Source organism: Amphimedon queenslandica, unplaced genomic scaffold, assembly GCF_000090795.2.
Source record: "Amphimedon queenslandica unplaced genomic scaffold, v1.1 AMPQUscaffold_13322, whole genome shotgun sequence".
In the NCBI taxonomy this organism is placed as follows: Eukaryota; Metazoa; Porifera; class Demospongiae; order Haplosclerida; family Niphatidae; genus Amphimedon; species Amphimedon queenslandica.
Genome location: NW_003546442.1, coordinates 139,351 through 162,723, shown reverse-complemented (window position 1 = coordinate 162,723; position 23,373 = coordinate 139,351). Strand labels below are relative to the sequence as shown.

The 23,373-nt window shown below is 32.4% G+C and overlaps 5 protein-coding genes across 6 annotated transcripts; all 5 read right to left on the bottom strand.

Moving 5' to 3' along the window:
* Positions 1-1,039: 1,039 nt before the first annotated feature.
* LOC109583166 (gamma-aminobutyric acid type B receptor subunit 2-like) lies at positions 1,040-4,686 on the bottom strand. 2 transcript variants are annotated; one of them, XM_019998389.1, is made up of 16 exons: positions 4,434-4,686; positions 4,250-4,387; positions 4,039-4,209; positions 3,584-3,682; positions 3,420-3,491; positions 3,161-3,373; positions 2,837-3,115; positions 2,708-2,783; positions 2,549-2,656; positions 2,352-2,499; positions 2,180-2,306; positions 2,032-2,139; positions 1,836-1,979; positions 1,410-1,736; positions 1,199-1,361; positions 1,040-1,161 (listed from the first exon to the last, which is right to left on the bottom strand). In XM_019998389.1, exons 1-16 carry the CDS (start codon positions 4,656-4,658, stop codon positions 1,148-1,150), a joined length of 2,412 nt encoding a protein of 803 aa, XP_019853948.1. In that variant the 5' UTR covers positions 4,659-4,686; the 3' UTR covers positions 1,040-1,147. The 2 variants fall into 2 exon arrangements, with proteins under 2 accessions (XP_019853948.1, XP_019853949.1); XM_019998390.1 differs by having other exon boundaries at positions 1,041-1,161; positions 4,039-4,159; positions 4,434-4,525.
* A 4,445-nt stretch (positions 4,687-9,131) lies between these two features.
* LOC100641595 (gamma-aminobutyric acid type B receptor subunit 2-like) lies at positions 9,132-12,543 on the bottom strand. The gene is made up of 16 exons (XM_019998388.1): positions 12,276-12,543; positions 12,087-12,224; positions 11,780-11,950; positions 11,635-11,733; positions 11,512-11,583; positions 11,251-11,463; positions 10,923-11,201; positions 10,810-10,882; positions 10,659-10,760; positions 10,465-10,612; positions 10,284-10,410; positions 10,133-10,240; positions 9,947-10,090; positions 9,571-9,897; positions 9,363-9,530; positions 9,132-9,315 (listed from the first exon to the last, which is right to left on the bottom strand). The coding sequence occupies exons 1-16, from the start codon at positions 12,498-12,500 to the stop codon at positions 9,292-9,294; spliced, it is 2,418 nt and encodes an 805-aa protein (XP_019853947.1). The 5' UTR covers positions 12,501-12,543; the 3' UTR covers positions 9,132-9,291.
* A 199-nt stretch (positions 12,544-12,742) lies between these two features.
* LOC100641468 (gamma-aminobutyric acid type B receptor subunit 2-like) lies at positions 12,743-16,457 on the bottom strand. Its single transcript, XM_019998363.1, has 16 exons — positions 16,206-16,457; positions 16,022-16,159; positions 15,388-15,558; positions 15,249-15,347; positions 15,130-15,201; positions 14,874-15,083; positions 14,541-14,819; positions 14,421-14,493; positions 14,274-14,375; positions 14,078-14,225; positions 13,898-14,024; positions 13,741-13,848; positions 13,544-13,687; positions 13,172-13,498; positions 12,939-13,118; positions 12,743-12,892 (listed from the first exon to the last, which is right to left on the bottom strand). The coding sequence occupies exons 1-16, from the start codon at positions 16,431-16,433 to the stop codon at positions 12,869-12,871; spliced, it is 2,430 nt and encodes an 809-aa protein (XP_019853922.1). The 5' UTR covers positions 16,434-16,457; the 3' UTR covers positions 12,743-12,868.
* A 532-nt stretch (positions 16,458-16,989) lies between these two features.
* On the bottom strand, positions 16,990-20,263 carry LOC109583168 (gamma-aminobutyric acid type B receptor subunit 2-like). Its single transcript, XM_019998394.1, has 15 exons — positions 20,006-20,263; positions 19,823-19,960; positions 19,581-19,751; positions 19,435-19,533; positions 19,310-19,381; positions 19,043-19,255; positions 18,707-18,985; positions 18,586-18,658; positions 18,436-18,537; positions 18,241-18,388; positions 18,061-18,187; positions 17,889-17,996; positions 17,700-17,843; positions 17,313-17,639; positions 16,990-17,263 (listed from the first exon to the last, which is right to left on the bottom strand). Exons 1-15 carry the CDS (start codon positions 20,231-20,233, stop codon positions 17,081-17,083), a joined length of 2,412 nt encoding a protein of 803 aa, XP_019853953.1. The 5' UTR covers positions 20,234-20,263; the 3' UTR covers positions 16,990-17,080.
* An 843-nt stretch (positions 20,264-21,106) lies between these two features.
* Positions 21,107-23,307, bottom strand: LOC100641214 (gamma-aminobutyric acid type B receptor subunit 2-like). Its single transcript, XM_019998369.1, has 9 exons — positions 23,031-23,307; positions 22,705-22,777; positions 22,553-22,660; positions 22,359-22,506; positions 22,181-22,307; positions 22,003-22,110; positions 21,808-21,951; positions 21,430-21,756; positions 21,107-21,379 (listed from the first exon to the last, which is right to left on the bottom strand). The coding sequence occupies exons 1-9, from the start codon at positions 23,259-23,261 to the stop codon at positions 21,197-21,199; spliced, it is 1,449 nt and encodes a 482-aa protein (XP_019853928.1). The 5' UTR covers positions 23,262-23,307; the 3' UTR covers positions 21,107-21,196.
* Between the last annotated feature and the right edge of the window lie 66 nt (positions 23,308-23,373).

Below are 23,373 nucleotides of genomic sequence, written 5' to 3'. Positions count from 1 at the left end.
TGTGATATTCTGAATTTCTGGGCCTCACTCTAAAAAGTTAAATCAGTGATAATAATAAGTACAAAATGACATTATTAACTCTGTCAAAGAAAGGAAGAGGATTATGTCCTGATGGGACATCATATCTGTCCAATATCCACCCTTCATTTTTAAAAATAATACTGGCTAGCTCATCAGTCACCTGTAAACCACAAAATACTTAATCTTTTATATTATTTAACCTTACTCTACTGAACAAAAGGTCATCTTGTGTAATGATTGACATTTGTCTCCATCCAAACTCTCTCATTAATTGTCCCAATGATTCACCAACATAACGAAATGAGACAAGAGTGCGAAAGAAGTTCCTAAATCTGGTTCTGTCATTTAAAACATTAGCAGCTGCTGCATAAGCTAACTACATATAGAATCATTATAAATACAATGCTTACATATTGTATGCAAACATTACATGCAAGCACTACCAAATGTATAGTAACTCGCTGTGTTCATTCTCACACTACTGATCATGTACAGGATAGTAGTACATGCACAGACATGATAATCAAATTATCTGAATAACCTGGGGTATATTCCAGTAGTGACTAATTTCAGCTACTGGTATTGTAGCTGTAGAACACCCACAACCCAGGAGTGAGATGTATGTAGCATCACGATTCATTAAATCAAAGAAAATGTCAAGAGCTTTAGTATGATTGCACTGGAATTAGAAAAATAAAAAATGTTATTCTAACTGAAAATTGTTACCCCAGAGTCCAGTATATCTGTATATGCTAGTGTGTAGTTTTGTAAAATATCATCTCTCTCATTTATAATTTGCAGTGCTAGGTCAACAGCTGGTCTGCCTCCACTAGCTAGAAACGATCCGGTGATAGTTGTAATGTATCCAAACTGGAGTTTCGATTTTGTAGCTGGTTCTACGGTGAAGATAAACGGCGCTATCAACCAGAGATAAAACTGCAACTTGCACATCTTTGATCAATAATATGAAATTTGGGTGGGGCTAATTATCCTCGTTCCTCCTACTCTCTATCTTGTTATGATAAGTATAAAAACAATTTTTATGGTAAAATTAAAAACAACACAAATGAACAATTCTAGGTTCTTAATCTCGCTCTTCAGTGGCAGAACTTTTTATGTCATTTGTCTAAAAGATACAGCCTAACTAACAATTAATAATCATAAATGATGCACTTACTTGAACATGATCTGTTTGTATTTCCAGTTCTAGCACCGTCTTCCTTCACCATTTGTATAGTATTAACCTTATTTGTTACTGCATGTGAAGCACCAGTATTACATGTATTTTCTGCATCTGAAAATATTTTCTCCCCTTGAGGATCTCGATATAATCGAATCATCTAAAATATAAAATTTACTTTAAAGATCTGAAGAACTGCATGGTTTACTTTAGGGATAAAAATGAGTCCAAGGAACAGTGATGCATCAGTAAGCAATCCTAATCCAAAAAGTGCAGCAAAGGTATTATGATGATTAGCAAGAGTAAACTCAGTCACTGTCAACAGAACTAGTATTGTACTGTTTATGTAAATGATTGCAGCAATTTCTTTTGACTCATTGAGAATTCTGACTTTGACACGGCGAGTATGGAATGCCATAAAGATAGCCAATAATTGAAGCATGGTTTTATAACCAAATGAAAAGGCAAGCCAAACAACAGTTCCAGTTTTTTGACTGCACGTTAAAATGAAGTTATACTGTATTCTATTCTTTTCCTAATATTTTCATAAAGTATTAGCAATAAATTGATGCATGATTGCCTGGAATTAGGTCTAGTTACCCTTAGCATTGCCCATAATTCCCTGCATGCTTACATTTGCTTGCTGTAAGTGCTCGTGATCAACTTCTTTAAAACTAGCAAGTTTTGATTGCGGAATAGCAGAACCAACCAAAATGATGACAAAATCAATGGCAACAACAACAAATACAATTAGAAAAAGAACCCAATCCTTGATTCCCTATGAATGATTTTTTGATTGATTTCATTATTAAAATAATTATAATAATTACTTTCTTGTTTGGTTTTGGATTGTTAAAGATATAATACACCCTCCATGTTTTTGATAATATGACGCCAAAGCAAAGACTGTATCCCAAAGAAACCATCCATTCACGTATCTAAAGCATATATATTTTAACTTAAAAGAAATGAACTTACATTACAGAATATTGATTGCATTGATTTGGTAGTTGACGAATGAGAATAGAAGAAGATACAGGTATACAACATTGCTGAGCCCAGTATTATGATATAATTTAAGTTTGGGCTAGTCATTTTTACAACTCTGATATTCAAGCATAAAATTATATTATAAAGCTACCACACTTACTTTTTACTTCTGAAGGCAATATTGAAAATGAAACAAATGACAACAAAAACAAGGCCACATACAGCTGCTATATCATATACAATAATCAACACCATATTGTTTTGGTGAATATTTGATTCTGGAAACCCATCATAAGGAGGTTGAAGGCCTATTTAAAAGATTTTAAAGTCTAAGTTTTACATGTGAAAATATACTACCATGTCTCTGCCAAAGTGTACTGTTTGACTCTTCTTTTTTGAGTACAAAAATGCTTCCTTTAGGCTTTATAGTCACATCACCAAAAGTAACTCTAGCCATTGATGAATCTGTTATAAATAAAATACATTTAATAATTAATAGCAACTTATTAAAATTACCTGTTGTTGTTCTATATTGTTGACAAAAAACTATGTTTTCATTTCTACTGCCATTTTCATTAAACTGAATCTGACCCTATATTAACAAATGCAAACAAAATTGTTACAAAGTAGAACTTAGCATCTTACTGTTATTCCCAGGAAATTAATTTCACTAAAACTTTGTCTCAGAATACAGCCTAGTTTTGTGTTGGTGTAGTTAAATTGTTCCAATGGTACTATATCTCCTGGTACATTCTCACACCCACTGTCACTACCAGATGATATTTTTTTAGATGCTATATCTAACCCAATGGCTATTGCCCACACTCCATCAAAAGCAACCCCAGATAATCCTAGTTCAGTTAGATTTTCATATTTAGGGTCTTTAAGGAGAGCAGTATATGTACTAAAATACATCTGTGGTGTCTGATTATAAATGATTTTATAATACGTATAAATGAATATACTTACTAGACCAGAAAATGTTACTAATGATTTGTTTTGCAGTGTTAAAAACACATCAAGAATAAAGCCAATGCTGCCTGATACAGCCTTTATCATGATTGCATCAGTACACGAGGAATTTTTGTAAGATGACAGACTACTTGGCATCCACCAATCATCATTATACCACATTGGAATGATCCACAAATAGTCAGGGCTAGTCATACCTCTATAATATGCCTTCAGAAACACCTTAATATGCACACAAAATTAATTGTTATCATACTTCACACAATAGCTGATAAGCAATATCAGGATATGTATTAATGTGGATTATTCTAAACCTTTGGGCTTCACTCTAATTAACAATAAAATCTATAAACATATTGTTTTGACTCTCACATATTCATTATGAACAAAATGATTGCCATAATTATATAAGTAACTAACTCTGTCAAAGAAAGAAAGAGGATTTTGTCCTGATATAACAACATATCTGTCCAATATCCATTTTTTATTATTAAAAATTATCTTGATGTCTTCAGCCACCTAAAGCCCAACATACACTAGGCAACATGTTGCTAACAAAACTTGTGGCAACTTTGATCTTGTAAGCAACATTATGCTTACAAGATCAAAGCAATCACAAATGTTGCTAGCAACATGCTGCCTATAAAGTAAAACATGAATATACCATCTATCTGAAAATTTTTACTGTGATAAATTTTACTGAATTAGAATTTTGCAAAAAAAATTAGATCATCCACATAATTACATGCCACACTGAATAATACATGACACAGTCTTATTCAGTAAAAATTAAATCACAGCACAATTTTAAAATTTTGTACCACACTAATTTCCTGATCTATGGTAATTCATCTAAAATGTACAGCCAATCTTACTCCTGTGAATAGACTTTCATCTTGTGTTATGATTGACATTTGTCTCCATCCAAACTCTCTCATTAAATGAGCTAATGAAATGCCAACATAATGAAATGAGACAAGAGTGCGGAAGAAATTCCTAAATCGATTGCGATCAGTCAAAACATCAGCACCAGTAGCATAAGATAACTGTTTAAAATGTAAAAACTATAGTCTGCATTAAACTAACTTGTGGTATGTTCCAGTAGTGACTGATTTCTGCAACTGGTATGGTAGATATAGAACACCCACAACCCAATAATGATACATATGTAACGTCACGATTAACCAATTCAAAAAATTTATCAAGACCTGCTGTGCGATTGCACTGAAATTTTAGATATTAAAAAGTAGATTAGATCTATAATGCTTACTTTTGAGTCCAATATATCTGTATAGCTCAGTGTATAGTTCTGAAGAATATCTTTTCTCTCATTTATGAGTTTTAATGCCAGATCAACAGCTGGTATGCCTCCACTAGCTATGAATGATCCAGTAAGAGTAGTAATATATCCAAAGTGGAGAGGGGATTTTGTAGATGTCACTGTGATAATGAAGGATGACATCCAGCACTGGAAGATAAAGGCTATATGCTGCATTTTAGTCTCGATTTTAGCCCTTCGTTTGTTGAAAAGCATTTTATAGCATCTAACTTGATGTGGGCGTGGCTCGCTCAAATCAGCTGATTATAATGGGAGTATATAGTATAATGGGTCAAAAATTTCTGGCGGAATCTGGCCCTATACTCCTGACAATTCAATATGACAGGTGCTAGTACAATAAGCCAACTGCTTAATACTCACCTACGCAAGTGGGGCAAATCTAATGACTTAGACTATTCTATTTTCTAGTGACTTAGTCTCAAAGTCACTGGAAACATTTTCAAATTCTGGCATTATTACAATATTTATCATTTTTTATCACAATTAATACAGATGCAGGTACATGTAACTTGATAGTCGATATTTGAGTAAAGCTTAAAATATGAGCATAAATTTATGCTCATATTTCAAGCTTTATTCAAATATCAACTATCAAGTTACATGTACATGCATGCACATGTCTAAGTCATTGGACTTGCCACACTTGCGTAGGCAGGTACTAAGCAGTTGGATTGTTGTACCTATGCATGTATCACAATAATGAGCATAACTGGATTCATAATCATTCATTTCAAAGCATAATAGGGTGGAATTTAGGGCAGTGCCTAAAAGCATAGCTAATAGGCAAAAAATTAAAGCATAATTTGCCTAGCCCTACTGTTATCAGAGTTGATGCACAGTTTAAACAGCTGATGCAAAAAGAAACTTAATGTCAATCCTATGTGCCACATAAACTTCATGATAGATGATTATGGTTATTATTTTTTATATAAAGATCTACACCCTGAACTGATCCTATGCATGGCGGGTTTATCAAATTATATCTGATAACAAATTAAAGTTGTCAACATGTGTCCACATGCAAATACTATGTATTGCATCCAGTGATGTGCATGCAGAGTCCAACTAATCACACGCCAAGAATTAGGTTTTATTTGGTCTTCAATAATTAATTCAATTTTATAACCACAAAGTCACAAGCCTCTCATGTTATATGTTATGACTGCTTTTGTATACTTTGATATAATTAATAGATCTATGCCCAAAGTGTAATACCAACAATAAAGTCAATGAGCCAACATGTTGTATAAATTTTAAATTCTAACATAATTGTGTGTTGTAGTAATGAGCTTATGACCATCTATATGGACCACTACCATCTATGGTATGTTTTCACCACAATATTATGGTACCAGCAAAGATCAAAAAGGATTAATTTCATCTATTTAGCCATTATTATGACTATCTAGAAATTTAAGATGCTATAATATCCAGCATAATATAGCTCATAGCTATAACTATCTACATACAAAAAATTCCTTTGGCAATAGCATGATAAGACAAGTCATTGATAAGAACAATATAAAGTGTCTTAGAAGCTGATGTGAACTTTAATTTCTATTTTCAAGCTAACATATAAAATTCAAATAAATAATTATTATTTATAATCATAAATTTTATCAACTCAATAAAGGCCTTTTGTTCCAATTCCTTTATTTTCTGTCTTAAATTGGCAATAACCTCTTGAGATGAATCTTTATTTTCATTGTTAGCCAATGGATGAGAATTCAAAATAGGATTTAAGAAAATGCTCTCTCCTTGAGGGTCCAAATACAATCTAATTATCTACACAAAAATGTAACAGCATACATTATGTACTCACTTGCCTTAGGAATAAAGATAAGTCCAAGAAACAGTGATACTTCAATAAGCAATCCTAATCCAAACAATGCTGAATAGGTATTATGATGAGTTGCAAGAGCAAACTCAGTCACTGTTGACAGAACTAGTATGATGCTGTTTATATAAATGATTGCAGCAATTTCTTTCGATTTATTGAGGATTCTGACTTCAACACGGAGAGTATGGAATGCCATAAAAAATAACCAGTAATTGAAGTATACCTTTATAACCAAATGAAAGTCCTAGCCATGTAAGACTTTCATATCTTGTATTGCAAACAAAAATGTATCTCACCCTCATGGAACAAAAATGCATCAGCTTGATTTATTTCCTTATATTAATTATTTGAGGATGTTCACCATCTTTCTCTCTGAAACTGGTGAGTCTTGATTGCTAAGCGGCCTAAGCCATAGAACCAACAAAAATGATACCAATATCAATAGCAACAATGAATAGTGCTATAACTAAAAGCACCCAATCCTTGACTCCCTATTATAATATTAACTTTTTTGTTTGGTTTTGGATTATTAAAGATATAATATACCCTCCATGTTTTTGATAATATGACACCAAAGCACAAAAAGAAAACAGCCACACACGTACCTATATTGATTACAATTAAAGATTACAAAAAGTTGCACAATAGCAAGCTTACATTACAAATTGATGATTGTATTATTCTATTTGTTGAAGAATAAGAATAAAAAAAGGCACATATATATAGTAACACCAATCCCAGTATTGTGATGTGATTCAAATTTGAACTGGTTAATTTTACTATTCTATGACAAATGCATATACACATAACTCAAATAAATTCATCACCTAGTGCAATAATTTCGACATCTAACTTCTTTTTTCAAAAGATGATATTGAAAACAAAGCAAACAGTTGAAAGAACCAGTCCAAGTACGGCAGCTACATTATATATAATAACTAGTACGATACTGTTTCTGTCAATTCCAGTAACTGGATATCCATCATAAGGAGGGATTCCACCTAAAATAGATTGGAATACCAATCATCAGTATTATTATAAACATACTACTCCAAAGTGTCTCGTTTGATTCTCCAATAGCAAATTCAAAATAATTTTTATGAGGCTATAAATTTGCATAACCAAATATGAATTTAGTCAGTGTTCCATCTGTATAGAAAAAATAGTACATACCAAAATACCTTATTTACTTCATACTCTGTATTGTTAATATAGTATAACATGATCATTTCTGCTACCGTTTTCATTGAAACTTATTTCACCCTATTCATTAAAAATCAAATCCTAATTGAATACATAAATATTATACTCAGAGTGATGCCAAGAAAGTTGACTTCACTGAAACTTTGTTTTAAAATGCAGCCTAGTTTTGTGTTGGTGTAGTTAAATTGTTCCAATGGTACTAAATCTCCTGGTATATTCTCACACCCACTGTCATTACCAGATAATATCTTCTTTGATGTTATATCTAATCCAATAGCTATTGCCCAAACTCCATCAAAAACAATTCCAGAAAACTCTAACTCTGTTATATTTTTATATTGAGATGTATTTAGCAAACCAGCATGAATATCACGGTACACATGTGATGTCTGTTAATTTTTATGATAAATAACAATCAAACATTATTATGCCCACTACTAGACCAGAAAATGTAATTTGTGACTCATTCTGAAGTGCCAAATATTCATCAGGAACCCAGCCTATGGTTCCTGTTATAACTTCCATCATAATAGCATCAGTACAGGAAGGATTAGTAGATGATGTAGGACTACTTGACATCCACCACTTATGATTGTACCACATTGGATTAATCCATAAATAGTCAGAACCAGTCATACCTCTATGACATGCCTTCAAAAATCATATTTATAAGGATACATAATTAATCATCTCACACAATAGATTTATCTGATAAGCAATATCTTGGTATTTATTGATACAAAATATTCTAAAGCTCTGGAGTTCACTCTAATGGATTTAAAACACTATTTGATAAAGCAATACCTAAAAAAGACTAACTCTGCCAAAAAAGAGGGCTATGCCCTGTGATGACATCATATCTATCTAGACTAATACCCATCCTTCATTATTAAATCATTAAGATTGTCTGCCACCTGTATAATTATATTAATTATAAATCTCAATTTATACTTACTGCTCTGAATAAACTTTCATCTTGTGCTATGATTGATAATTTTCTCCATCCAAGTTCTCTCATTATTTGTCCCAATGATTCACCCTCTGAGTCTAATACATCTGTATATATAGTTCAGTGTATAGTTTTGAAGAATATTATCCCTCTCATTTATAAGTCTTAATGCCAGATCATAGATATGGCCAGATCAACAACTGGTATGTCTTTATTCCCTATAATAAAGGAGCCAGTGAGAGTAGTTATAATAGCCAAAGTGAAGAGGAATTTTCTGAGCAGCAGCATCTACAGTATCAATTTGCATAGGTAGCCAAAAGCAGCTCAGAAGAAAGAAGAACATCATCGTAGCTATTTTTGCAAAGACTAAAGGATTTGTGACTACACCTACGGCTACACACACGTAGACATTACACAGTGCATTGTGTCATGTTCCTGTGTTCCTTTAGTCTGTGTTCCTTTTAGATTGATTGTAGCTATACTGCTCTTAATGCTACCATAACAAATCATTTATAGTCTACCAAAAATATTTTTATAGTGAAAGAAACAGGGCTAGAAAATTTTTAGTAGCAAGGTTTGTTCTCAAATACTTCAATTTTTAAAGTTAATAATGCATCCAGTGATGATTCAAATGCCATGAGTAGTTAGTCATCTTATGACTGAATGTAACTAAATTGCATACAAACAACAATACAAAAATTCAACAATGTTAAAACACTAAATAAACGGTATGATGTAGCACAATAAATTTAGATACATATTACAATGTACTAGTTTTATATAAAATTGTCTGCTAGTCAATTTTCATCTTCACTTTTTAGCTAAAATAAAATTACAAATTAAAATAAAAATATTTATGATAAATCACCTCAATGAAAGTTTTTTGCTCCAATTCTTTTATTCTTTGTCGCAAATTGGTAATAATTTCTTCAGACGAATCTTTATTATCATTTTGAACTAATTGGTTAGAATTAGAAGAAGCATTTGTTCGTGTAAAAATCTTCTCTCCTTTAGGATCTAGATACAAGCGAATCATCTAAACAAAAAATATAAGAGCATCAGCATTATACACTTGCCTTAGGAATAAAAATTAATCCAAGGAACAGTGATGCCTCAATTATTAGGCCAAGTCCAAACAATGCTGAATAGGTATTATGATGAGTTGCAAGAGCAAACTCAGTCACTGTCAACAGAACTAGTATGATGCTGTTTATGTAAATGATTGCAGCAATTTCTTTTGATTCATTGAGGATTCTGACTTTGACACGGCGAGTATGAAATGCCATGAAAATAGCCAGTACTTGAAGTATACCTTTATAACCAAATGAAAGGCCTAGCCAAATAAGACTTCCAACTCTAGTATTGCAAACCAAAATCAAATTGTTTTGTATTTTATCCTCATCCTGAAGTAAATCAAACAAGAATGCATTAGTTTGAATTATCATTTCTTACATTAATTATTTGAGAATGTTCACCATCTTCCTCTTCAAAGCTGATGAGTCTTGATTGGGGAATGATAGAGCCAGCAACAATTATAACAATGTCAATAGCAACAATAAATAATACAAGAAGTAAAAGTACCCAATCTTTGACTCCCTATTATACATAAAAATTTAAAAATATCAAAGGTCACTTTACTTTTTTCTTTGGTTTTGAATGGTTGAAGATATAATATACCCTCCATGTTTTTGATAATATAACACCAAAGCAAAGACAATATCCCAAAGAAAATAGCCACACACGCACCTATAATTATCATGATGATAAGTATTTACAAAATAATGCTTACATTGCAGAATATTGCTTCTACAGTCTTATTGGCTGAAGAATAAGAATAAAAGAAGACACATACATACAGTAATACTGATCCAAGTATTATGATGAGATTCAAATTAGGACTGGTTAACTTTACTATTCTATGATAGACATACAGAGCAAAAACATGCAGCATGAGAGAGAATATGCCATACTTCTTTTTTCTAAAGATGATATTGAAAATAAAACAGCCAGTTGCAAAAACTAGTCCAAAAACAGCCACTACATCATAAATAATAACTAGTACAATACTGTTTTGATCAATTCCGGTAACTGGATATCCATCATAAGGAGGAATTCCACCTAAAATAGATTGGAATACAAATCATTATTATTATTATAAACATACTACTCCAAAGTGTGTTGTTTGATTCTCCAATGGCAAATTGAAAAACATTTCTCTGAGGACGAACAGTTATGCTACCAAATATGAATTTAGCTAGTGTTCCATCTACATAAAAATGCAATACTACTCGCTGTATTATGCTTTTATTATTTACTTGATACTCTGTATTGTTCATATAGTATAACGTTGTCATTTCTACTACCATTTTCATTAAACCTTATTTGACCCTATTTATTAAGAGTAAATTTATTTGAATTATAATCTTACAGTTATTCCGAGAAAGTCAACTTCACTGAAACTTTGTTTAAAAATACAGCCTAGTTTTGTGTTGGTGTAGTTAAATTGTTCCAATGGTACTAGATCTCCTGGTACATTCTCACACCCACTGTCATTACCAGATGATATTTTCTTTGATGCTATATCTAATCCAATAGCTATTGCCCACATTCCATCAAAAACAACTCCAGACAATCCAAGCTCTGTTATATTTTTATATTGAGACTTGTTAAGTAAACTGGCATACATGTCATTATAAGTACTTGAGGTCTGATTTATAATCAGCTATAAATAAGATTATATACATAGCTTTACTTACTAGACCAGAAAATGTAATTTGTGACTCATTCCGAAGTGTCAAATATCCATCAGGAACCCAGCCTATGGTTCCTGTTATAACTTCCATCATAATAGCATCAGTACAGGAAGAATTAGTAGAGGCTGAAGGACTACTTGACATCCACCAGTTATCATTGTACCACATTGGAATAATCCACAAGTAGTCAGGACCAGTCATACCTCTATGATACGCCTTTAGAAATCACATTTTAAGAATAAATAATTATTAAGTATCATATACCTCACACAATATGTGATACGCAATATCTTGGTATGTATTGATATAAAATATCCTAAAACTCTGGAGTTCACTCTAATAGATTAAAACACTATCTAATAAAGCAATACCTAAAAAAGGACTAACTCTGCCAAAGAAAGGATGTACACTTTGCTCTGATATGACATTATATCTATCTAATTCCCATTTTTCATTATTAAATATATCATTAAGATCATTTGCCACCTGCACAATTAAGTATAATTATTACTATTATAAATCTAGATCTTACTGCTCTGAATAAACTCTCATCTTGTGTTATGATTGATAACTTTTTCCATCCAAACTCTCTCATTAATTGTCCCAATGAATCACCAACATAGCGAAATGAAACAAGAGTGCGAAAGAAATTTCTAAATCTGGTTCGATCATTTAAAACAAATGCACCAGCTATTGCTGCTAGCTATAATAATGAGACAAACAATTTCACAACTATAGTAATACCAAACTTGGATAAACAGTTTACAAACACTTCATTTCTATAATAACTTTAAGACAATCATAGTCTAGCAAAATTATTATAGATCTAATGCACGAACTTGTGGTATGTTCCAGTAATGACTGATTTCTGCCACTGGTATGGTAGCTGTAGAACACCCACAACCCAATAGTGATACATATGTGATATCACTATTAATTAATTCAAAGAACCGATCAAGTGATACAGTGCGATTGCACTAGAGTAGAATACAATCAAAGTAATAAATTCTGCCTTATCAATATTTTACCTCTGAGTCTAATACATCTGTATAGTTCAGTGTATAATTTTGAAGAACATCATCCCTCTCATTTATAAGTCTTAATGCCAGATCAACAACTGGTATGCCTCCATCCCCTATAAATGAGCTACCAGTGAGAGTAGTAATATATCCAAAGTGTAGGGGTATTTTCTGAGCATCCACTGAAGTTCCAAGGTAAATCCAGAAGCAACTCAAAAGAAAAAAGCACTTCATCACACACTCTATGCCAGCATAGTATCTATCACGCCAGCATTACAGGTTTTGTTGCGTCATGGTTGCGTATGTAATTAATATTTTGCGCATCCTGTATAGTCTAGACATACCGGTAGATACTACAAACGTAGTATCTATGGTCTAGAGCAGCAATTATCTGTATGCTGCTGCCAATTTTGAGTGAATACATGTATAATATACATGCAGAAATGTTGTCTTTTTTCTCATGTTTTGACTGTGTGTGTGGTAATGATTGATGAATTAATATTAAGTTCTAAATTCTAAATAATTTGTTTTATAGATTTATAATTAAAATTAGTTCCTATAGATCTACTTCTTTGTCTCCTGATCATAATAAGCAGTCTTATTTAAGATTTTTTAAGATCTTTCATCTGCATATAAAGCATTAATTAAAATTTGGATTTTATAATCAATAACCTTAATTGAGATTTCCTGTTCCAATTCCTTTACTCTCTGTCGTAAATTAGCTGTAATTTCTTCAGGTGAATCTTTATTATCAATGCTGTTAGTTGTCATCATGGTGTTTACATGAGTGTTAGAAGTGTTGGCTTGTGTAAATATTTTTGCTCCTTGTGGATCAAGATACAAATGAATCATCTACAGAATATATAGGGAAGAATGATCAGCTATTTAAGTGCCACTGCACTTGCCTTAGGGATGAAGATGAGCCCAAGAAACAGTGATGCTTCAATGAGTAATCCTAATCCAAACAATGCAGAATAGGTATTATGACGAGTTGCCAGAGTAAACTCAGTCACAGTCAGTAGTAATAATACAATACTGTTTATGTATATGATTGCAGCAGTCTCCTTTGATTCATTGAGGATTCTGACTTTGACACCACGTGTGTGGAATGCCATGAAAATGGCTAATACTTGAAGTATACCTTTATAACCAAACGAAAGTCCCTCCCAGATAAGAGTTTCAGTTCTCGTATTGCAAACCACCACAAAGTTGTTTTGTAGTTTACCATCATCCTGAATTAATGTAATACATGTAATAATTTTTATCTACTTCCTCACATTTATAATTTGGGGATTTTCACCATCTACTACTTCAAAACTGGTCAGTCTTGATTGTGGAACTATAGTACCAATGAGAATGATAAAAACATCAATAGCAATAATGAAAGATACAATTAGGAAGAGAAACCAATCCTTAACACCCTATTGAAGGATTATAATTAATTTTATTGCAATTTGATCTTCAGGCTACATACTTTCTTTGTTGGCTTTGGATTGTTAAAGATGTGGTAAACCCTCCATGTTTTTGATAATATAACACCAAAGCAGAGACAATATCCCAAGGAAAATAGCCACACACGTACCTGTAAATATTATGATACTCACACACTTTATTTGATAATTATAATTTACATTACAGAATACTGCTTCTGTTGTCTTGTCTGTTGAAAGAAATGTATAAAAGAAGACACATATATATAGTAGCACTGATCCCAGTATTATGATGTGGTTCAAATTAGGACTGGTTAATTTTACTATTCTGTGATAAATGAACACTCTAAAAAATTGCACTACTAACACATCATGGCATACTTCTTATTTCTGAAGACAACATTGAAAATGAAACAAACAGCAGCAAATATTATGCCAAATCCAGCAAGTATATCATATATGACAATTAATGCAATACTGTTTTGGTCCAGTCCTCTTTCTGGAATTCCATCATAAGGGGGTATTCCATCTTAATTATTAAAAAAATTAAATTTGGATCATTGTAATACAAATTTACCTTTCCAAAGTGTACTGTTTGATTCTCCACTACTGAAAACAAATGAACTTCTTTGACCTTCAACATATACAGAACCAAAATGAACTTTAGTCAATCTTGAATCTATAAAATATTAAAATTAAAAAAGATTTATATGCTCTCATCTACTTGATAGTCTATATTGTTGATATTGTATAAATTCATCATTTCTAGAACCAAATTCATTGAACTTGACTTGACCCTACATAGAAAAATTTAAAAATTATACAATACTTATTAAAAACTTACAGTAACTCCAACAAAATCAATTTCGTTAAAACTCTTCTTAAAGATACAGCCTAGTTTTGTGTTGGCATAGTTAAATTGTTCCAATGGAACTAGATCTCCTGGTACATTCTCACACCCACTGTCATTACCAGATGATATCTTCTTAGATGCTATATCTAATCCAATAGCTATTGCCCAAACTCCATCAAAAACAACTCCAGAAAATCCAAACTTTGTTATATTCCTGTAACGAGATTCTTGAAGTAGAGCTGTATAATTTCCAAGGTAGGCATTTGGTGTCTAATTAGAAAAGTGCCAACTAATATTTTCTATTTTACCTTAATTCAATCTTACCAGACCAGAAAATGTTGTAATAGATTCATTCAGCGTCAAATATTTACGTGGAATCCAGCCTATGGTTCCTGTTATAACTTCCATCATAATAGCATCAGTACAGGAAGGATTAGTAGATGATGTAGGACTACTTGACATCCACCAATTATCATTGTACCACATTGGAATAATCCATAAATAGTCAGAACCAGTCATACCTCTATGATATGCCTTTTAAAACAGTATTTTAAAACATTGTAAGCATAAATAAATATACTTCACATAATAGCTGATAAGCCATATCTTGATATGCATTAATATGAAAGATTCTAAAGCTACCAGTTTCACTCTAAATATTTAAAGTAAAGTAATAGAGTAAAGTAACAAGTAACCAACTCTATCAAAGAAAGGAAGAGGACTTTGTCCTGATGTTACATCGTATCTATCTAATGTCCATCCTTCATTATTAAAAATATTGCTAATATTTTCAGTGACCTAAAGGCAAGTGAATTCATCTTTAAAAATAAGAGCTTACTAATGAGAATAGGCTCTCATCTTGTGTTATAATTGACATCTGCCTCCAACCAAATTCTCTCATTAACTGTCCCAATGATTCACCAACATCATGAAATGGAACAGAAGTTCGATAGAAATTCCTAAACTTAATTCGGTTGTCCAAAGAATTAGCTGCAGATACTACAGAAAGCTGCCAAAGTATGAGACACATTATGGTAAACTAAAGCGGTATTATGTACACTTATCATTGCATTAATACCATTAAATATAATTAGCTATTAAGGTATAATTGCACAAATAGAATACTGTATAGCTGTTTTTTTGAGGATAACAAATTTCTCAAATTTTACAAATTTTTTAAGATTTGCAAAATTAAATTCCTTAAAAGTCAATTCAATACGAGACAAGACAGCATAATAGTGGAAATTCACAAAAATTAATTGTGTGAACCTCCGGGTACAGGTCATTTGCAATAATTATTACACTCAAAAACATGCTATACAGAACAAAATATTTGCAGTGAATTATAGATACTACATAAGCAAATAGCCTTACCAATTTCATTTATTTTTTATCTATTTTATAGATATTATTTGTGTGTGTAATATTTATGTCTGAATATAAACATACAATTCATTTTGTATAGTACAAACTTGTGGTATATTCCAGTAATGACTGAGCTCTGCCACAGGTATAGTAGCTGGTGAACATCCACAACCCAATAATGATATATATGTCGTATTGCGATTAATCAGCTCGAAGAATTGATTGAGTGACATTGTACGATCACACTACAATAGTTAGAAATAATAATGATTGTATTGCACATTAATTTACTGCTGAATCCAACACATCTGTATAGTTAAGTGTATAATTTTGAAGAACATCATTTCTCTCATTTATAAGTCTTAATGCCATATCAACAACTGGTATGCCTCCATCCCCTATAAAGGAACCAGTGAGAGTAGTAATATATCCAAAGTTGAGTGGTATCCTCTGAGAGACTACAGTATTGAGGCACATTATATGCATCCAAAAGCTGCTCAAAAGAAGACAGAGCTTCATCGCTAAACACAACCCGACGTAAAGAGTTTTAAATCTAAACAGAATAAATCGACCAATCAAATCATAGATAGCTAGTCTAGTCCCCGCGCGCGTGATGATTTCTAGCGGTGATAAAATAGCAAAATCTGCCTGAATTATTACCTTTACTGTCCTTTAGATTTACTTAATTATTGTGTAGATATTAGAGTAAATCTATCATAATTATTTAAAATAATTGCTATAAAATGATTTTAAATACTATTAAGACGACCCAGTTGTTCATTAATAATTCTGGCACAACTAGGCATGGTGGCATAGACTGATGAATTTTACACTAAGCAACTTTTGCTAGCATATTAGAATCCCAACATTTATGCAAGCAATTAGTAGACTTAGACTATTTTCTTCCCTATAACTTAAACAGCAGTTATGATGTTTGAAGATGCTGGAGTCAGTTGTTTAAGTAAGCACACATAATTAGCTCAACTTGCATTACATAATCAACTTCTAACTCATTTCTTCAGGTCCTACTGGTTCATTACGTCTTTAGATGGCAGCTTGTTTATATTAATTTTGTTACATTTTAACAATAATTTTTTTCCAACAATATTTTGATTAAATAGAGTGTGTTCAACCTAAAATCTCTTCCATTTTCTAGTCTAACACTTTTAAGACAATTCTTTCAATTTCTGCTTCAATTCCTTTACTCTCTTTTGTAAATTTGCAATAGTTTCTTCAGATGAATTGTCAATTGTGCTATTATTAGCTATGGCATTAACATGGGAGCCAGATGTAGCTGCTGATTGAGCAAAAATTTTCTCTCCTTTAGGATCAAGATACAAATACACCATCTAAAAATAATTAACTTAATGTCAATTAAAATGTATTCAATGCACTTGCCTTAGGGATAAAGATAAGTCCAAGAAACAGTGAGGCTTCAATAATCAATCCTAATCCAAATAGTGCTGAATAGGTATTGTGACGGGTAGCAAGAATAAACTCAGTCACTATCAGTAATACAAGTATGATACTGTTTATGTAAATGAATGTAGCTGTCTCCTTTGATTCATTGAGGATTTTTACTTTGACACGGCGAGTATGAAATGCCATGAAAATGGCCAGTACCTGAAGTATACCTTTATAACCAAATGAAAGCCCTAGCCAAATAAGAGTTCCAACTCTGGTATTGCAAACCAAAATGAAATTGTTTTGTACTTTGCCCTCATCCTACATGTGGATAAATGCAGTCTGTTCAATTGTTCTAACAATTATTTTTATACTTCATACGTTTATTTCTTGAGAATTTCCACTTTCTGCTACCTCAAAACTGGTCAGTCTTGATTGTGGAACTGTAGACCCAACAAGAATGATAATGATATCAATAGAAATAATGAGTAATACAATGAATAAAAGTACCCAATCCTTCACTCCCTATTAACAGATCATAATTAGTACATTATTTTAACTATACTATACTTTCTTCTTTGGTTTTGGATTGTGAAAGATATAATATATTCTCCATGTTTTTGATAATATCACACCAAAGCAGAGATCATAACCCAAAGAAAACAACCACACACGTATCTACAATAATTGTATTTGCGTGAAAATTTTTCAGTACTGCATGTCATTGGATGATGTCACTTACATTACAGAATGTTGATTGTATTGTTTTATTTGTTGACGAAAAAGAATAAAAGAAGACACATATGTACAGTAGCACTGAGCCCAATATTATGATGTGATTCAAATTAGGACTGGTTAATTTTACTATTCTATAATGAGTGACACGCAATGATGAGAAAGCTTCATACAAACATACATGTACCTCTTTTTCCGGAATATGACATTGAAAGTGAAGCAAACAATAGCAAAAATTATACCAATTCCAGCAACAACATCATATATAACAACTAGTGCAATACTATTAGTTGTGATTCCAGTTACTGGAAATCCATCATAAGGAGGCACTCCATCTTCATTAAAATTAATGATAAAAACATGCACTTGCTTTAATACATACCGCTCCAAAGAGTACTACTTGATTCTCCTGTTTCAAATGCAAAAAAGCTTCTTTCTGTCTCAAAACTTACATAGCCAAAAGAATATCTAGCTGGCGCACCATCTTATGACAATTGATTTAACTTAACAAATGGCATAATAATTAGCTTACTTAACACTCTGTACTGTTGATATAATATAACATTATCACTTCTAGCTCCATTTTCATTAAATTTTACTTGACCCTATTTGTTCCTTAAAATAATTTCATAGCTTTATACAATTATATTTACTGTTATTCCAAGAAAGTCAACTTCACTGAAACTTTGTTTAAAAATACAGCCTAGTTTTGTGTTGGTGTAGTTAAATTGTTCCAATGGTACTAGATCTCCTGGTACATTCTCACACCCACTGTCATTACCAGATAATATCTTCTTTGATGCTATGTCTAATCCAATAGCTATTGCCCACATTCCATCAAAAACAACTCCGGAAAACCCTAACTGTGTTATATTTTCATAAGCAGGCTCTTGAAGTATAGCAGTATAATTATCAAGGTACATACGTGAAGTCTAAAAGTAATCAAGTAAGTACATTGATTATACCAGTTAAAAGATACATGTACTTACCAGGCCAGATAAAGTAACTATTGATTCGTCTTGAAGTGTTGAATATCCATAAGGAACCCAGCCTATTATTCCACTTACAACCTCAAGCATAGCTTCATCAGTACAGGAGGGATAATTAGCGGACGAGTAACTACTTGACCTCCACCAGTTATCATTATACCACATTGGAACCATCCACACATAATCTGGACCAGTCATTCCCCTTTGATATGCCTTTAAATGTGACACTGTGAATTTGAGTATACATGCATGGATAATAAATAATACCTCACACAATACTTGGTAACCAATATCCTGATATGCATTAATGTGAATAATTTTATAGTATCCTGCTTCATTCTATACCATTTAGAGTTCAAATACAGTTAATTTAGAACATGCATGTAGCTAACCCGGTCAAAATAAGGAGAAGGACTTTCTCCTGAAGTAACATAGTATCTGTCTAATATCAATCCTTGTTCACTCAAGTAACGGTAAAGATTATTTGTCACCTGAACATCAGTGAAACAAATCATAAAAATGAACTACATAATCTTACTCCTGTGAATAGACTTTCATCTTGTGTTATGATTGACATTTGTTTCCATCCGAAATGCTTTATTAGCACTCCAACTGATGCACCAACATAACGATATGAGACTAGTGTTCGGAAAAAATTTCTAAATCTGCTTCGGTCATTCAAAACACTAGCAGCAGCTATTGCAGCTAACTAAAAATAATATATAAAAAGTACATGTATTGTGGCATTGAATATCCTAGGATTTAAAAACTAGAAATTACTTGTGGTATGTTCCAGTAATGACTAATTTCAGCCACTGGTATAGTAGCTGGGGAGCATCCACATCCCAATAATGATACATACGTAGTATTACGATTAATCAGCTCAAAAAATCGATCAAGTGATGTCGTTTGGTCACACTACAATGACACATAAAAGGTGGATGATGACAATAATTATTGTACCACTGAATCCAATACATCAGTATAGCTTAGTGTATAGTTTTGTAGAATATCATCTCTATCGTTTATGATTCTCAGTGCCAAATCAACTGCTGGTATGCCTCCAGAACCTATAAACGGGCCAGTGATGGTAGTTATGTATCCCATGCGAAGTGGAATCCTTTGAGCATCCACAGCACTTAGACACAATAGCCACAAGGTACTCCATATCCACACAAGAAAACACCTCATCTTTTGAAATGGGATGTTTATTTTAAAGTAAAAAACCATAGATACACGGCGCCAGGTTATTAAAATTTAATTTAATTGTTTATGCTGGCTACGCGACACTAATGCAGGTGCGTATTGACATAGATATTATAGACTACGTAACCGGGATTGGAAACAGATCACGTGATCCCATTCAAATCAATGTAACTATTCAGGTACAGTCTCTGTGACATCGACAGTGAGAGGCGGACGAAAATGCCTGACATGGCTGGAAAGAATGGTCTCTAGTGAAGTCCCGCAAGCTATTTCACCTGTACTTGGGCTCTTATAATATACGCACATGTTTATATTTTTCTTTGATACAAAAATAAAATGTGTTAGCTGTGTAAAAACAGGTGTTTAAAGCAAGTGCGCTCCCCGTGACAAGAGATAATGTCTTATTCTCCCTCCTGCAAACAAGCTTTAGCTACCCCAGTTTCATTTTATGATTAAAACTATGCACAAGGCCATGCTACATGAGAATAGACTGGTTAGTTCTGCCTGCCATATTACTGAGAGCAGAAATCCACCAAAATAACGCCAAAAAGTGGCCGATCTGTTGTACCTCTCCCGAGCGAACTAAGCATAGAGACACGAAGAGAAAGGTACCATCGTGATCTCTGGTATTTTCTTTATGCGATTAAGCTACTTAGAACCAGCTACATCACAGTATATTATTAATACGGCTCATCAAACATAACAATTCTTCATAATTTTCACCATTTTGATGCAAATTCATGCAATTTCATGCATTAATAATCACACAGTCTGTACACGTGACGTCATCAGTTTCCAATCCCGGTTACGTAGTCTATAATATCTATGGTATTGAGAACGGTACGATGATTATTTTTTTTTGAATAAAAATAATTTTGTGTAAATTTGATAATCTTATCTATGATAACATTAATTTTATTCTACTTCTCCATCCCATTTTCTAGTGCTTTAAGATAATTCTTTCAATTTCTGCTTCAATTCCTTTACTCTCTTTTGTAAATTTGTAATAGTTTCTTCAGATGAATTGTCAATTGTGTTATCATTTGCTATTGCATTAACATGGGAGCCAGATTTAGCTCCTGATTGAGCAAAAATCTTCTCTCCTTTAGGATCAAGATACAAATACACCATCTAAAAAATAATTAACTTATTGTCAATTAAAATGTATTTAATGCACTTGCTTTAGGGATAAAGATGAGTCCAAGAAACAGTGATGCTTCGATAAGCAATCCTAATCCAAACAATGCTGCATAGGTATTGTGATAAATGGAAAGAGTGAACTCGGTCACTATCAGTAATACAAGTATAATACTGTTTATGTAAATGAATGCAGCTGTCTCCTTAGATTCATTGAGGATTTTTATTTTGACATGGCGAGTATGAAATGCCATGAAAATAGCCAGTACTTGAAGAATGCCTTTATAACCAAATGAAATCCCTAGCCAAATAAGAGTTCCAACTCTGGTATTGCAAACCAAAATGAAATTGTTCTGAAATTTCTCATCTTCCTAAATAAATGTAATGTGTTCAAATGTTGCAGCAATTGATCTACTTTTTACATTTATTTCTTGAGGATTTCCACTATCCACTACCTCAAAACTGGTCAGTCTTGATTGCGGAACTGTAGATCCAACAAGAATAATAATGATGTCAATAGCAATAATGAGTAATATTATGAATAAAAGTACCCAATCCTTCACTCCCTATTAACAGATCATAATTAGTAGATACATTATAGTACTACTATACTATACTTTCTTCTTTGGTTTTGGATTGTTAAAGATATAGTATACTCTCCATGTTTTTGATAATATCACACCAAAGCAGAGATTATAACCCAAAGAAAACAGCCACACACGTATCTAAAATTAGTATTATTACATAAAAATTTGTCATTACCACATGTCACCAATATTGGATGATGTCGCTTACATTACAGAATGTTGATTGTATTGTTTTATTCATTGAAGAAATAGAATAAAAGATGACACTTATGTACAGTAACACTGAGCCCAATATTATGATGTGATTCAAATTAGGACTGGTTAATTTTACTATTCTATAATGAGCGACACACAATGATGAAAAAGTTTCATACAACACTATCTACCTCTTTTTCCTGAAGATGATATTGAAAATGAAGCAAACAATAGCAAAAATTATACCAATTCCAGCAACTATATCATATATAACAACTAGTGCAATACTATTAGTTGTAATTCCAATTACTGGAAATCCATCATAAGGAAGCACTCCATCTTCATTAAAATGATGAAATAATTATGCAACATACTGTATACATACCACTCCATAAAGTACCCATAGACTCTCCAGTTGCAAATTCAAAAAAGCCTTCTTTCCATGGTGTCTCAAAAGTTACATAGCCAATGAAATATCTACCTACTTCACCATCTAAAGGCAACAGAATTTGTAAATGGCATTTATCCATAGCTTACTTATCACTCTGTATTGTTGATATAATATAACATTGTCATTTCTACTGCCATATCTATTGAACTTTATTTGACCCTATAGCAATAAGTTTATACCGTATACGCTATATATTTCAAGGGAATTAAATTTCATGATTTTCTCTTTTTGGAAAAATTGGGAAAATTAAAATCTACAAAATAGTGTGCTGTTTGTACAGCAAGTGTGGTAATTACAATACAATCATGAAATTTTTATTTGTGAATACAAAAAAGCAGCCAAATTGTAAAATTTTACACCCGAGAAACATATGGCATATGCGATACAATTTATTGTTGAAGTATAATCTTACAGTTACTCCAAGGAAGTTAACTTCACTAAAGCTTTGTCTCAGAATACAGCCTAGTTTCATGTTAGTATAGTTAAACTGTTCCAATGGTACTATATCTCCTGGTACATTTTCACATCCACTTTCATTACGTGATAATATCTTTTTTGATGCTATGTCTAGTGCAATAGCTATAGTCCACACTCCATCAAATGCAACTCCTGAAATTGCTAGTGCTGTCAGGTTTTCATACATAGGCTCATTTGTAAGTAGATCAGTGTAGTTTGAAAGATACTCACCCGAAGTCTAAAAAATAGTACAGGAATTGAAATTAATATTATGCATAATTTACCTACTTACCAGACCA

What these genes read in the sequence shown, in the direction of transcription:
- LOC100641214 (XM_019998369.1), bottom strand. Translation starts at nt 23,261, where the DNA reads ATGTATGAAAACCTGACAGCACTAGCAATTTCAGGAGTTGCATTTGAT. An exon ending in TTAACTTCCTTGGAGTAACT is followed by an intron (nt 22,778 to 23,030) that starts GTAAGATTATAC and finishes TTATTGCTATAG; the next exon opens with GGTCAAATAAAGTTCAATAG. An exon ending in ATCATCTTCAGGAAAAAGAG is followed by an intron (nt 22,308 to 22,358) that starts GTAGATAGTGTT and finishes CGCTCATTATAG; the next exon opens with AATAGTAAAATTAACCAGTC.
- LOC100641595 (XM_019998388.1), bottom strand. Translation starts at nt 12,500, where the DNA reads ATGAAGTGCTTTTTTCTTTTGAGTTGCTTCTGGATTTACCTTGGAACT. An exon ending in TACATCCTTTCTTTGGCAGA is followed by an intron (nt 11,584 to 11,634) that starts GTTAGTCCTTTT and finishes TTAATCTATTAG; the next exon opens with AGTGAACTCCAGAGTTTTAG. An exon ending in AAATTACATTTTCTGGTCTA is followed by an intron (nt 11,202 to 11,250) that starts GTAAGTAAAGCT and finishes ATTATAAATCAG; the next exon opens with ACCTCAAGTACTTATAATGA.
- LOC100641468 (XM_019998363.1), bottom strand. Translation starts at nt 16,433, where the DNA reads ATGAAGCTCTGTCTTCTTTTGAGCAGCTTTTGGATGCATATAATGTGC. An exon ending in TTACAACATTTTCTGGTCTG is followed by an intron (nt 14,820 to 14,873) that starts GTAAGATTGAAT and finishes TTTTCTAATTAG; the next exon opens with ACACCAAATGCCTACCTTGG. An exon ending in TTGATTTTGTTGGAGTTACT is followed by an intron (nt 14,494 to 14,540) that starts GTAAGTTTTTAA and finishes TTTTCTATGTAG; the next exon opens with GGTCAAGTCAAGTTCAATGA.
- LOC109583166 (XM_019998389.1), bottom strand. Translation starts at nt 4,658, where the DNA reads ATGCAGCATATAGCCTTTATCTTCCAGTGCTGGATGTCATCCTTCATT. An exon ending in CAGATATATTGGACTCAAAA is followed by an intron (nt 4,388 to 4,433) that starts GTAAGCATTATA and finishes CTAAAATTTCAG; the next exon opens with TGCAATCGCACAGCAGGTCT. An exon ending in ACAATATAGAACAACAACAG is followed by an intron (nt 2,657 to 2,707) that starts GTAATTTTAATA and finishes TATTTATAACAG; the next exon opens with ATTCATCAATGGCTAGAGTT.
- LOC109583168 (XM_019998394.1), bottom strand. Translation starts at nt 20,233, where the DNA reads ATGAGGTGTTTTCTTGTGTGGATATGGAGTACCTTGTGGCTATTGTGT. An exon ending in TACAATCAACATTCTGTAAT is followed by an intron (nt 17,997 to 18,060) that starts GTAAGTGACATC and finishes CAATTATTGTAG; the next exon opens with ATACGTGTGTGGTTGTTTTC. An exon ending in GAAATTCTCAAGAAATAAAC is followed by an intron (nt 17,640 to 17,699) that starts GTATGAAGTATA and finishes ATCCACATGTAG; the next exon opens with GATGAGGGCAAAGTACAAAA.